The 14,859-nt window shown below is 44.9% G+C and overlaps 1 protein-coding gene across 6 annotated transcripts in view; it reads right to left on the bottom strand.

The window, feature by feature from the left end:
• Positions 1-14,859, bottom strand: part of ARHGAP44 (Rho GTPase activating protein 44) — a 182,496-nt gene that overhangs the window by 56,105 nt on the left and 111,532 nt on the right. For 5 of the 6 annotated variants that reach the window (XR_015243853.1, XM_086686063.1, XM_086686061.1 and 2 more), the window contains exons 4-6: positions 12,910-12,986; positions 5,153-5,264; positions 935-1,011 (exon numbers count right to left, since the gene is read on the bottom strand). Coding sequence is in view for 5 of the 6 variants with exons in the window: in XM_086686063.1 (XP_086542189.1) it covers positions 935-1,011; positions 5,153-5,264; positions 12,910-12,986 (266 nt within the window). In the remaining variant the exon portion in view is untranslated. The remainder of the gene's footprint in view (positions 1-934; positions 1,012-5,152; positions 5,265-12,909; positions 12,987-14,859) is intronic. The other variant, XM_086686065.1, reaches the window with a different exon arrangement.

Genomic DNA, 14,859 nt, shown 5'->3' with positions numbered 1-14,859 from the left:
CTGCTGTGATGAATCCTTCTGCACCCAATCTCTGCATGGCTACCTCGTCATTTGTGTCCCAGATCAAGTGTCACCTCCTCCAAAAAAGCCTCCTCTGTTTTACCCTACCTAATGTTGTTGCCTTCCTTTCTCCATCATTCTCTCTCAAAATTGCACCGTGCTATCTTCATTTTTTTTTTAATTAATTATTTTGAGAGACTGAGACAGAGAGAATGTGTGCGTGAGCAGGGAGAGGGACAGAGAGAGAATCCCAAGCAGGCTCCGCACCGTCAACACAGAGCCCAACATGGGGCTCGATCTCACGAACTGTGAGATCACGACCCGAGCTGAAACCCAGAGTCGGATGTTTCACCGACCGAGCCCCCCAGGTATCCCAAATGCCGTCTTCTTTTTTTTTTTTTTTTTTTTTTTTTTTTTTTTAATTTTTTTTTTTTTTCAACGTTTATTTATTTTTGGGACAGAGAGAGACAGAGCATGAACGGGGGAGGGGCAGAGAGAGAGGGAGACACAGAATCGGAAACAGGCTCCAGGCTCTGAGCCATCAACCCAGAGCCTGACGCGGGGCTCGAACTCCCGGACCTCGAGATCGTGACCTGGCTGAAGTCGGACGCTTAACCGACTGCGCCACCCAGGCGCCCCAGTGCCGTCTTCTTTATATGACTCACGGCTGCCCGAAATCACCACGTGTTCACTCCTCATCTAGGGTTTCTGTCTCCCACACTAGACTTCAGCCCCCAAGAGAGCAGGGACCCCATGTCTCTGACTCATGACTCTTACTGCCAGTGCCTGGCACATTGCGAGTGTTCGGAAAAACTTAGTCAATGAAAACATAGTCAACATGCAAACCCCTACACGCAAAGCCCTACACGCCACGCCCCTCAAATATGATCACTATTCCTTCCAAGAAGCAAAAATGAAAGCGGAGAAACTCTACCTTGTTCGTGACGAATCCATATCCAACACCAACTTTGCTAAATGTTTCCTCTGCTTCTGAATATTTGGGATTTCCACCTGTGGTTACAGAAGGTAAGAGACATAGTCAAACTGAAGTTCCAGACAAATTCTTTTCGTTTTTTAAATGTATATTTTTTAAAAATTTTTTAATGTTATTTTGAGAGAGAGACAGAGAGAGAGAGACAGAGAGAGAGAACGAACCAGCAGGTGTGGGGCAGAGAGAGAGGGAGACACAGAATCTGAAGCAGGCTCCAGGCTCCAAGCTGTCAGCACAGAGCCCGACGCGGGGCTCGAACTCACGGACCGCCAGATCATGACCTGAGCTGGAGTTGGATGCTTAACCGACTGAGCCACCCGGGAGCCCCAAGTTGCAGATAAATTCTTAAAGAACCACGGACAGCCAGCCATCCAACAAGTGTGGTGGAGGGCTCCCAAGCCTTATTTCCGGATGGAACCTTTGATTCTTGATCCTGAGTTGACCTCTGCTCTTTTTTTCACCGGACACCTGCCAGGCCCCCCATCACCCAGACCCTGTAGGGGTTCTGCTCTGCTCTGCTCACTGATGCCTGGCCTCATTCTTGTTCCTACCTCAGCCAGCAAAAAAAAAAAAAAAAAAAAAGGGCTCAATCCCAGCTCTGTCCTCCACACCAGGGTCACAAGTGGAGAGCAAAGCAGAAAGAGTGGACACACGGACCTAATTCAAAACAGACAGCAGGCGGATGACGGAGACGAGTCTCAGGAGACCTGAGATCCGATGAGGAATGCAATCAGGACATATTTTTATAGAAATTCAGTAAGAAGTTTTTCCAAAATAAAGACCAAATAAACACAGCCATGGCTTTGCTCGGCTACAGCAAGTTCTTCCGTAGTGGGTGTATGTGGATGCTCTTTTTCTATTTTTCTTTCTAAAAAAATGACTTCTCTCAACATCCCGGGGTGTGGGATTTGGGGTCCAGGCTTAGCCAAAGTGGGGCAGGAAGTGAGAATTTCGAAGGGAAAATTGGGTGTACATTGAAACCGGCATCATCTCAGGCTATGGTTTTTATAGAAAAGGCAGAAATGGGAAGAAGATCTTCTGAGCAGGGATGACTGACGTATGGGAGCTAATAACTCCTGGCAGGTAAGAGAAGATGTGGCCCTGGGCTCCCAGAGTCATCACTGCCCCCAGAAGCAAAGTTGGAGGGTCACAGGGACATCTGGGTGGTGTTAAGCGAGCCTCAGCATCCAGGTCAAACACACCCCTTGGGTTTCAGTCAGGCTTTGCCTGGGACCCCAAACCACCTTTATGAAGAGAGAAGGGCCTCTCACGCATGCTGTTGGTTGAGCAATGGCCTCTAACCGGATGGTATCTGAGAAGTCTAGAGCTGATCTCTGTCAAACCACCATATATAGGATTTTCTCCTTGAATACTTTTAGGCACCCAAGTATTTATTTGCCCATACATTCTGTCACAGAAATTGCATCGGGAGATGTGGAGGTGCTGGGGGCAGTCCGGGAAGGAAACCAGACGTGGTCTGGAGCAATGCTAATCCAATATGGTAGCGTCTAGCTCCTGGTGGCTACATCATTTTAAATTCTCAGGAACACAATAGCCAAACTGTGGAAAGAGCCTAAATGTCCATCAACTGATGAATGGATAAAGAAATTGTGGTTTATATACACAATGGAATACTACGTGGCAATGAGAAAGAACGAAATATGGCCCTTTGTAGCAACGTGGATGGAACTGGATAGTGTCATGCTAAGTGAAATAAGTCACACAGAGAAAGACAGATACCATGGGTTTTCACTCTTATGTGGATCCTGAGAAACTTAACAGAAACCCATGGGGGAGGGGAAGGAAAAAAAAAAAGGTTAGAGAGGGAGGGAGCCAAAACATAAGAGACTCGGGGTGCCTGGGTGGCTCAGTCGGTTAAGCGTCCGACTTCGGCTCAGGTCACGATCTCGCGGTCCGTGAGTTCGAGCCCCGCGTCGGGCTCTGTGCTGACAGCTCGGAGCCTGGAGCCTGTTTCAGATTCTGTGTCTCCCTCTCTCTCTGCCCCTCCCCCGTTCATGCTCTGTCTCTGTCTCAAAAATAAATAAACGTTTAAAAAAAAAAACATAAGAGACTCTTAAAAACTGAGAACTGACAGTTGATGGTGGGTGGGGGGAGGTGAGGGTGGGTGATGGGCACTGAGGAGGGCACCTGTTGGGATGAGCACTGGGTGTTGTAAGGAAACCAATGTGACAATAAATTTCATCTTTAAAAAAAAATTAAAAGAAATTCTCAGGAGCAAAAATTAAGCAAAATTAAAAACTGAATTCCTCAGTCACACTAACCACATTTCAAGAGCTCAATGGCCATGGGTAGCTACTGGAGAACAAACTGTGCAGATGTAAAGCATTTACATCATTGCAGGCAGCCGGACAGGATGGTACCCAGGGAGGTTTTATAGGACCAACTAGAGGCAATCGGGGGGAGGTCCGGGGTTCAAGGCAAATACAACCCCCAAGCGTTTCCTTTCTTACTTGACACACAATTTTACTTGGTGGAAGCCAGCAAAATCGTCACAGAGACCTCAAGGTGTCTTTGTAATAAAATCGTTTTTATTTAGCACCCTTTAAAATCCAGGGATGAAGGAGATTAAGAGCACACTTATTAATGTTTGTTTATTTTTTTTTTTAATTTTTTTTTTCAACGTTTATTTATTTTTGGGACAGAGAGAGACAGAGCATGAACGGGGGAGGGGCAGAGAGAGAGGGAGACACAGAATCGGAAACAGGCTCCAGGCTCTGAGCCATCAGGCCAGAGCCTGACACGGGGCTCGAACTCACGGACCGCGAGATCGTGACCTGGCTGAAGTCAGAGGCTTAACCGACTGCGCCACCCAGGCGCCCCAATGTTTGTTTATTTTTGAGAGAGACAAAATGTGAAGGGAGGAGGGGCCGAGAGAGAGGGGGAGACACAGAATCCGAAGTGGGATCCAGGCTCTGAGCTGTCAGCACAGAGCCCGACACGGGGTTCGAACCCACGAACTGCAAGATCATGACCTGAGCTAAAGTCGGATGCTCAACCGACTGAGCCACCCAGGCATCCCAAGAGCACACTTATTGTGAGGTGCACTGAGTAACGTACAGAATTGTTGAATCAGTATGTTGTACAGCTGAGGCTAATATAATAACACTGTGTGTTAACCACACTGGAATTCATGCAAATAAACTAAACTAAAATGAATAAAATAAAATAAAAAAATAAATAAAACAAAAATTTAAAAAAATAAATTAAAATAAAATAAATGAATAAAATAAATAAAATAAAAATAAAATAAAATAAAAAGATAAATAAAATTAATCATAGAAAAGAAAAAAATAAAATGAATAAAATAAAAATAATAAAATAAAATAAATGAATAAAATAAAATGAATAAAGTAAAATAAAATAAAAAGTAAATGAATAAAACAAAATAAAAAATAAAATAATAAAACAATAAATAAAATAAAATGGTAAAATAATAAAAAATAAAATTAAAATAAATTAAAATAACAAAATAAATGAAGAAAATAAAAGTAAAATAAAAAATAAAATAAAATAATAAGATAAATAAAATAAACTAATAATATAAAAGAAAAGAAAAAATAAAATGAGTGAAATAAAAATAAAATAAAATAAATGAATAAAATAAGTAAAATAAAATGAATAAAATAAAATAAAAAATAGAATAAAAAACGAAAATAAAATAAAAATAAATTAAAATAAAAAAATGAATAAAATAATAAAATAAATAAAATAAAAATAAGGTAAATAAATAAAAGAAAAAATAAAATGAATAAAATAAGTACAATAAAATAAAATAAATGAATAAAATGAATAAAGTACAATAAAAACAATCAAATCAAATAAATCCATGTACACATAACCTGCGAGCCCCTACAGACTCTCCTTCTGAGGAAGGGCTGCCTTCATTTCAGTGAAGACTAGAGATGGATGGAGGGCAGGGACAGTATAGCAGTGTAGACCCTGGTGGGGAAGGAGGTACAGTACCAGCTTTATTCCCTTCCCCAGCGGAACGCCAACAGACACGAGTACAGGTGGGAGACAGAGCTGACAAACAGTGGACGGGGCTGTCATACCAGGGAATCCTGACCACGCGGACAGGCAGTAATCGTCCGTGGTGAAAAACAGTCTCACAGCGCGGGTGGCCTCATCCCCGCTGCTTACCTCGGCCAGCAAAAACAGGGGCTCAATCACGTCTCTCTCCACCTGCAACTCAAAGTGGATCAGCTCCTGAGCCAGCTTGTCCTCGGTCTCTCCACAGAGTTTCAGCATCTTCCTGCAACAGGAGGGGGAAGCCAGGCTGAAAACCCCAGAAGGCAAGAGGTCACCTGCAACCACCGTCCTCCTCTCAAGGCTGGGTAAGCTTTCAGGGGATGGTGTTCCTACACTGGCTGGTTCCCCTGCTACAACATTGACCAACGTGCTCCGTTCGTTTCCATTTCTGAAATTTTCAGGGCTTTTTTTTTTTTAACATTTATTTTTTGGGAAGGGGCAAGCGGGAGAGGGGCAGAGAGAGAGGGACAGGGGATCCAAAGAGGGGTCTGCGCTGACGGGCTGACAGCAGTGAGCCCGATATGAGGCTTGAACTCATGAATCATGAGCTCATGAAATCATGACCTGAGCCGAAGTCAGACGCTCAACTGACTGAGCCACCTAGGCGCCCCTGAAATTTTCAGTTTTTTTAAATGATGCTAAGTACCTACCGTGTGCCTGGAGTAAAGGGAACATGTAGGGAAATATAAGAGAGGTGTGGGGAGCACAGACTCATGCATGCTGAATGCACACTCCTCTAAGACCCAGATGCTTCTATCTGCCCGGAGCACTGGAAAACCAGCTATAACTGATACATGAACAAACCAACATCTTTAAACACATTCCAAAAGCTTCAATTGCAAGAGGCTCTTAGAGACAGAAAACCCCTTCTCTTAAGCCGTGACAACTTACCTTTGTAGAGAATGAACAATTATCCAGTGGAAAGTTGGAATGGAAAAAGCGTTACAAAAGTGTGTTCGCAGTGAGCAAATAACAGAAGACCTGAATGAGTAGAAAGCTATATACCATATTCCTAGATGAGACGATACGTTATTTCAAGGATGTTAATGCCCCCTGAATGGGTCTACAGACAGTCCTCCTTTTGCGTGGTACCATGCTAACTGAAACTCACGCAAAAAGTTTTTACAAATCAATAAAAGTATAAGAGACCACTGTTACTTTTCAGTTAGTATGTATCTATGTTTCCTGTTATGTTTACACTTTAATGACACATAAGCGGTCACATACGATACATGATACCAACGCCCCACCTGAACGACAAGTTCACATCAGGGGGCGCCTGGGTGGCTCAGTTGATTAAGCATCTGACTTCGGCTCAGGTCATGATCTCAAGGTTCATGGGTTTGAGCCCCATGTGGGGCTCTGTCCTGATGGCTCGGAGCCTGGAGCCTGCTTCGGATTCTGTCTCCCTCTCTCTCTCTGCCCCTCCCCCACTCACACTCTCTGTCTCTCTGTATCTCTCTCAAAAATAAACATAAAAAAAAAAGAAACAAGTTCACAGCAATGGTTTTAGGCTGAACCTATCTGCTGCTTGCTTTTTTCATGCATCATCATCTTTGGGGCTTATGTGTCTCGATATCCACAGAATTAAGTCATTCTGGTGTATGTACTTTCACTCCACCATTTATTAACCCTTCCCATAACCAACACTGCCATTCCGTCCAGAGCTGCAGGGCATATGTGCACGGTCTCTGTTTGCATGTGAGAATTTTTCTGTGCAAAGGAGAGGAGATACACATCCCCTTAAACCTTACTAGATACCTGCTTTTTAAAGTGAGAATGCTAACTTCTCTCTCACCAGTGCAAATAGGAGTTCCCAACGTTCCACGCTCTCTCCAACCCTCGGTATCACTAAGGCATTTAATTTCTGCCAAACTGGTGGGTGCAAAACATTACCCCCTCCTGGCTTTAATTCGCATTCCTTGGCTCCTGGAGAGACTGAAGATCTTTCTGTGTTTGGGGCCATTCAGGATTTCCTGTTCCACGATGTGCTTGTTCATGTTCTTTGATTATTTGTGTACCCGGATCTATTTATTTCATTTTATTTGTAGGAGTTCCTTATATATACTTAAAAATATGTCTGTGGAGGCAGAGTGGATTCACATTCTATTTCATATCTGCTGCAAATGGCAACTTCCAGGTCGTGGGCTTAGGATCATTGTTTTCTTCTTCTAATGGTGTCTTTGACCTAATTTGTCTGTTACTTACCTCTATGCTCCTGATGCTACTTTGTTGTTGTTGAATTGTAACCACTGGCTATTAACTGCCAACTGTGGAAAGTGAAAATTTAGCTACCTTTACACCTGACCTCCCTGCACGTATTTAGAGACCTTTAGTATTTGCACTATATTTTTGACCCCATGTGTTTGATTCAGAGTCGTATATTGCGATCACTGGTCTTTGCTGTGTATGTGTCCTCTCTGTGGAGTTAATAATTGCCTTGTTTCGGTTTGCGTGTTTATTTCTCTATAGACCTGATCGAACCCCAAACCCTCCACCACGAACTACTTTCTGTCTTAAGAAACAGAATCACGCTGGATGTGAATGAATTTCAACTTCTCGAATTCTTCTCTCCCGGACCCGCGTCAACCTGGACTGAGTTTTCCTTCAATCCTTGGGCATGGCCATCTTCCCGCATACTTTCTTCCCCATTTCCTGGGATTCTCCCTCCCTCTGTCCTGTGCTGGACAGACCTTATTTCCCACGTCCTCTGTCTATACCTCTTTCTCGGTCACTCCCTCACTGTCGAGCACGTCTTGCTGAAGCAGCTTGAGAGAGTGTGTGGGAAGTCAATTTAAAAAAAAAAAATTTTAATGTTTATTCATTTTTAAGAGAGAGAGACAGAGACAGAGACGGTGCATGAGCAGGGGAGGAGCAGAGACAGAGGGAGACACAGAATCTGAAGTGGGATCCAGGCTCTGAGCTGTCAGCACAGAGCCTGATGTGGGGCCCGAACCCTGAACTGTGAGCTCACGACCTGAGCCAAAGTCGGATGCTTAACCGACTGAGCCGCCCAGGCGCCCCTTGGGAAGGCAATTGTTGAGATCCTGTGTGCTACAACATTCTCCTCTATTACCCTGAGTGTTGACTGACAGTGAGGCAGGATACTGAATTCTACACTGATCATCAGACGCCTTCAGAAATTTGAAGGCATTCCACAGTAATTAACTTCTGTTTCCACTGTTGATCTTGGCAAGTCTGGAAGCATTCAGATTTCTGAGACTTTGTCTATGACAATTTTTTTTTTTTTCTCCAGAAGGTTGTAGAATCTTTTCACTTGTCACTCGGTCCTCACTAGTGGTGAGCCTGGCATTGGTTCAACTTTTTCTATTGTACCAGGAGCTCCGTGGGCCCTTTCAATAGAACAGCTCATGCCCTTCGGTTCTGGAAAACTCTCTCGGATTCCTTTATTACTACTACTATTACTGCTAGGATTATTTCTTCCTCTCCTTTTTCTCTGAAGTCCTGCTATTCAGGCCTAAAACCTCCTGGATTCGCCTGCCAATCTTCCAACTTTTCTATTTTCCACGTCATGGTCATGTTTTTCTAGTCTCTGAATTTCTTCCACTTTATCCTCTAAACCTACCACTGAAAAAAAAGTTGTACTTTTTGTTTCCATGAGCTTGCTTTTGATCTCAGAGTATTTTTCCATAAGTTTTTTTTTTTTTAAGTTTATTTATGAGACAGAGAGAGCGAGCACGAGCAGGGAAGGAGCAGAGAAAGAGGGAGAGAGAAGGAATCCCAAGCAGGTTCTACACTGCCAGCTCAGAGCCAATGCAAGGCTGGAACTCTTGAACCTGCAAAATCATGACCTGAACCAAAACCAAGCTTATGGAACCCCCATAAGCATTTTTTTTTATTTTTTTGAATGCTTGTTTATTTTTGAGAGAGAAAGACAGAGCATGAGCGGGGGAGGGGCAGAGAGAGGGGGAGACACAGAATCCAAAGCAGGCTCCAGGCTCCGAGCTGTCAGCACAGAGCCCAACGCAGGGCTCGAACCCATGAACCGTGAGATCATGACCTGAGTGGAAGTCGGACACTCAACCGACTAAGCCACCCAGGTGCCCTGCCCTCCCCCCCTTTTTTTAAATTGACACTCTGGGCTGTTGTGTGTTTTTTTAAAATACTTTTTTTTTTCATTGAGATATAACTGACAAACATCCTTTTATTTCACGGACGCATTATTTTCTCTGATCACATGACAACGTTATGTGAAGCATTTTCCTGAAAGTATCTCCTCCCGATGTGGTATCTATTTCTCCCCAGTTACATTCCCTGCCCCCACCCCCAATTGTTTTGGTATATGGGTTTCAGGTCAGACTTCCCTCCAATGTCTGGAGATCTGGGACGCCTGTCTATATTTAAGAGTGGAGACTCGGGGGCGCCTGGGTGGCTCAGTTGGTTAAGCGTCCAAATTCAGCTCAGGTCATGATCTCGTGGTTTGTGAGTTCAAGCCCCACATCAGGCTCTGTGCTGACAGCTTGGAGCCTGCTTCAGATTCTTTGTCTCCCTTGCTCTCTGCCCTTCCCCCCTGCTCATGCTCTCTCTCTCTCACAAATAAACATGAAAGAAAAAAAAAAAAAAAGAGTGGAGACTCAAAGCTGGGAGTACGTGAAGAAAGCCTATCGGCTTCGAGATCGTCTGTAGGATGGTCGAGCCGGGTCATATTAACTGGAGCAGTGTCCCCTCTAATATCTTTGATCTTTAGTCCATTCCTGTTGGGCCGGTCACATTTGCCAGGCTCTTGTTACTTTCCTGCCTAGAGAGCACGGGCCTGGGGAGGCTTGCAGAGGTCAGGGGGAAGAGACATGAAGAGTCTCAGCATCCAGTATTCGTCAGTCACTTTAACGCCTGAGACCCTTACATGGTGCCCACAGTCTGGGGACACTCTGCTTTACCCCCTCCAGAGAACAAAGCTGCAGACTCTTCTGCTGGGGTTGGGCACAAGGGGATGAGAGTCTCCCAGGGCTGTGGATAAGGGCTGCATGTGAACCGTCCAAGTGGTACCCGACTAGCTTTTCATGTGCATGCCTAACTGCAATCCCTCGCCATTCTAGAGGTCCCGAGGGCCAGCAGCCCTGAACCAGTGAGTATTTCGGGACGTAAGGGATGTGGCTCTCTGCAGAGCCTACTTCTGGCTCCGGAGTCCCCTTTCTGAGACCCGCTAATACCGGGTCAGTTACCGGTACCACCCAGAACCTTTACAGCTTTCGCCAACTCTTGTTTTCTTTCCTGGTTTTCAGGCCTTTCCGGGTTTATTAGATGGTTGTGCTCAGTCTGTCATGTTTACCTGGGTGTTCCTCATCACCTGACCTTCAATCTACCTGTGTCACTATGTTTTGGGCAAGTCTCTGAAACGGCGTGGGTGTCTTATCCACCTGCGACTCTCCAGATTATGAGCAGTCGAGGTTATTTCGTCCTTTACAACTAGAGATACAGACCCAGTAAGTGCTCTCAATGTCACCTGCTGTTTGCCCCTTATTATGCTTTTCTCTTGGCCCGTGCTGCTCGTGTAGCCCCTCCTAGGGGGTGTTTTCTATTTTATCGGTTTCCCTTTACATCCTTTCACTAGTTTACAGGTTTTCCATCCTATTCCCTGTGTGGTGGCTCATTTTTCCAACATGCACACTATACACAGAAATGTGATACCTTTAAGAAAACACTTCTTGGGGCGCCTGGGTGGCGCAGTCGGTTAAGCGTCCGACTTCAGCCAGGTCACGATCTCGCGGTCCGGGAGTTCGAGCCCCGCGTCGGGCTCTGGGCTGATGGCTCAGAGCCTGGAGCCTGTTTCCGATTCTGTGTCTCCCTCTCACTCTGCCCCTCCCCCGTTCATGCTCTGTCTCTCTCTGTCCCAAAAATAAATAAACGTTGAAGAAAAAAAAAAAAAGAAAAGAAAACACTTCTTAACGTTTATTTTTGAGAGAGAGCAGAGCACAAGCAGGGAAGGGGCAGAGAGAGAGGGAGGCACAGAATCTGAAGCAGGCTCCAGGTTCCGAGATGTCAGCACAGAGCCCGATGACAGGCTCAAACTCACGAGCTGTGAGATCATGACCGGAGCTGAAGCTGGATGCCTAATCAACTGAGCCCCCCAGGCGCCCCTCCCCCTGCTTTTTAAAATCCCCTATGTTGTACCTTTCATCTCTGTGGCTGGTTTCATAACGGGAAGCCTGGCCCTTGCACCCCTCCCCTCTGGCCACCATGAGTGTGTTCTCTATATTTATAGGTCTGTTTCTGCTTTGTTTGTTTTTGAGTCCACATGTAAATGAAATCATATAGTATTTGTCTTTCTCGGTCTGATTTATTTCACTTAGCATAAAACCCTTTAGGTCCATCCATGATCACAAGCGGCAACATCTTACTTTTTTACGGCTTAGTAATATTCCATCATATATAAATACACACACACACACACACACACACACACACACACACACACACCCCACTTTGGCTGCGTCCGAATACTTGCTATAGTACATAATGCTACAACAAACACAGGAGTGCATATACGCCTGTGAATTCGGGTTTTTGTTTTCTTTGGGTGAATACCCAATAGCACGACTACTGGGCCGTAGAGTAGCTCTATTTCTAACTTTTGGAGGAACCTCCATCCTGTTTTCCAAAGTGGCACCTGTTGGCATTCCCACCCACAGCGCACAAGGCTTCTTCCCCCCACCCCCGCATCCTCGCCAATAGCTTGCTTCACGTTTTTAAATCATATTAAGTACGATTTGAATTTTTAAAAGTCCTATTTGCTTTTTCTTTGATTCTATTCTCTCTCTCCCTCTCTCTCTTTTTTTTTTTTTTCCCATATCACTTGATTCTTTTGTTAAGGACCATTTTGTCTTTACATTTTTTTTTTTAATTTTTTTTTTCAACGTTTATTTATTTTTGGGACAGAGAGAGACAGAGCATGAACGGGGGAGGGGCAGAGAGAGGAAGACACAGAATCGGAAACAGGCTCCAGGCTCTGAGCCATCAGCCCAGAGCCCGACGCGGGGCTCGAGCTCACGGACCGCGAGATCGTGACCTGGCTGAAGTCGGACGCTTAACCGACTGCGCCACCCAGGTGCCCCAACATGTTAATTGCCATACATAATATAATCGACGTGTAACGGTATATTAGCTCTAGGTGCACGACACAATGATTCCGTATTTGTATCTATTGTGAAAAGAGCATGAGAAGTCTAGTTAACATTTGTCACCACACATAGTTCCAAAAACACTTTTCTTTAAAAATATGGAATGTTTCACCCGCCTGTGTGTGTGTTACCCATTTCTGGGGGCCATGCTAACGTCTACTGTTCTGATTTGGGGGTACGTGCTGCTAAAGCCTGCACTGTCCGTAATTTTTCAGCTTCATGTTAGGAACAATTGCTTCATATCGACATTATGATTTCCTATTTTCCCTCGTATTATCCTACCATTTTTTAGTTCGTAGGGACCCGATTCTCCTGCTGACGGTGCCTGCTGATTCTCCCTCACGACGATTCTATTTTTAGTTTGTTTTCATTGTGAGCTCCAAATCAGCCAGGGCTGTTCTCGGAATCCTATAATTTTTGACATCTGACATGGAGAGCTTTCCCATTTGCTTCCGCTGGAGCCCTGGGGGTTTCAACTGTCCTTCCACAGTGTCGTGTGCTTAGTATGCTAATTTTCTCCCCCAGGGAAGTTGCCTCACTGCACAGAAAAGATGACTTCGATCCCTGGGCTTTTTGCATTTTTCTCACTGGCAAACCCTTTCTTCTTCGCACCCAAGCCCCAGCCAGACTTTCAGATGTCCTCAGTGCATCCCTGAGAAGTTCTGGTGCCCTTTTCAGGGATGGGGACTTACGCAGATTTGGTACAAACCCACACATGGTGTCACTTACCCGAGAAGCGTGTCATCTCCCAGGATAGCTGACCCCTCCATCAAACACTGAGCCAGTGTTGTCAAAGGCAACTTTTTCTGAAAAGGAGAACAGCAACAACAACGACGACGATGTTGTAATGAAAACCACTCCAACAGTCACCTGCCTACTCTAAAACAGCAGAAAGTCAAATTCCTGCCTCAATACTGTGTTAGTTAAGATACAAACCGACCTTAAAATATGTTTAAAACCTAAACACTCATAGCATACAAGTACGGATTAGACACAGGTCAAAACTCAGAAAATTAAAACTGAAATAAAGGTGCCATTTAGGGGGCACCTGGATAGCTCGGTCAGTTGAGCATCTGACTCTGGCTCAGGTCATGATCTCACAGCTCGTGAGTTCGAGCCCCACGTCGGGTTCTGTGCTGATGGCTCAGAGCCTGGAGCCTGCTTTGGATTCTGTGTTTCCCCCTCTCTCTGACCCTCCCCTGCTCATGATCTGTCTCTTTCTTTCTCTCTCTCTCTCAAAAATGAATAAGCATTAAAAAAATTTTTTTAAGAGATTTAAAAAAAAATGTGCCAATTTGGAAAATAAGCCTACAGTTTACAGACTGCATTTTATTTTTTATTTTTATTTTTTAATTTTTTTTAACGTTTATTTATTTTTGAGACAGAGAGAGACAGAGCATGAACGGGGGAGGGTCAGAGAAAGAGGGAGACACAGAATCCGAAACAGGCTCCAGGCTCTGAGCATTCAGCACAGAGCCCGACGCGGGTCTCAAACTCACGGACTGAGTGATCGTGACCTGAGCTGAAGTCGGACGCTTAGCTGACTGAGCCACCCAGATGCCCCCAGACTGCATTTTAAAATACAATGAGATAGGGGCGCCTGGGTGGCTCAGTCGGTTAGTCATCCAAGTCTTGATTTCGGCTCACATCACGTCATGGTTGTGAGTTAGAGCCCTGTGTTGGGCTGAGCATTGAGCCCGGAGCCTGCTTGGGATTCTCTCTCTCTGCCCCTCCCCTGCTCGCTTTCTCTAAAAAATGAAAATAAAGTGGAATAACAGCAAGAAAAAAAAAGACAAGATTTGAAACTTATGTTAACAATGACTTGAACAATGCTTTAAGTTCCAAAGGTCAGTCTCTCCCAGGAGAAGTACCACAGCTCCATTTTATAAACGAGGCAGCTTATGGTCGAGAGAGAGAGAGAGAGAGGGGGGGGGGGGAAGGGAGGGAGGGGGAGGGAGAGAGAAAAGTGTTCACATGCAGTGACAATGCGAAGAAAGTAAGCATAAAAACAAAGGCACCCTCCAAAGAAGACAGAAAATGCCTCTGAACATATGAAAGACGCTTGACTCATCAGTTACGAAGGAAATCTGCATCAGAGCCACAAAGAGATACTACTTCATACCCACTAGAATGGCAAGGGCAATAATAACAACCAGAAAGAAAGTATCGGTGAGCACGCGGAGCCTTGGTGAACAGGTAGAGAAACGCTGAGCTTCATCAAGCAGGGCTGGTGGAAATGCAAAATGGGGCAGAGTTTCTGCGGAGCGTGGCAACATTTCAATAAACGACACAAAATTACCATACGGCCTGGCGAGTCTACTCAATTCCACTCAGAGTAACTGAAAGCAGATGGTCAAAAGAAACACACCACACGTGCACGCAGGAGAACGGCAGCGCGATTCGCGACAGCCGAAAGGCGCAAACAGCTTGATCGTCCACCACCTGACGCAGGGATCGATAAAAAGCGGTATAATCAGACAAGGGAATATTATTCAGCCATAAAAAGGAACGAAGCGCTGACATAAGCCGCGGGGGAACCTCGAAAACATTATGCTAAGTGAAATGAGCCAGACGCGGGGCACGTATCATACGAGTCTATTTAAATGAAATATCCAACTTTGGCAAACCCACAGTCGGGTAGCACGACCCATTCCCTCCTTACTAGTAAGTGACCAGCTC

Source organism: Puma concolor, chromosome E1, assembly GCF_028749965.1.
Source record: "Puma concolor isolate L17-30 chromosome E1, mPumCon1.1.hap2, whole genome shotgun sequence".
In the NCBI taxonomy this organism is placed as follows: Eukaryota; Metazoa; Chordata; class Mammalia; order Carnivora; family Felidae; genus Puma; species Puma concolor.
Note: the sequence above shows the minus strand (reverse complement) of the source record. Positions and strands in the feature narration are given on the sequence as shown.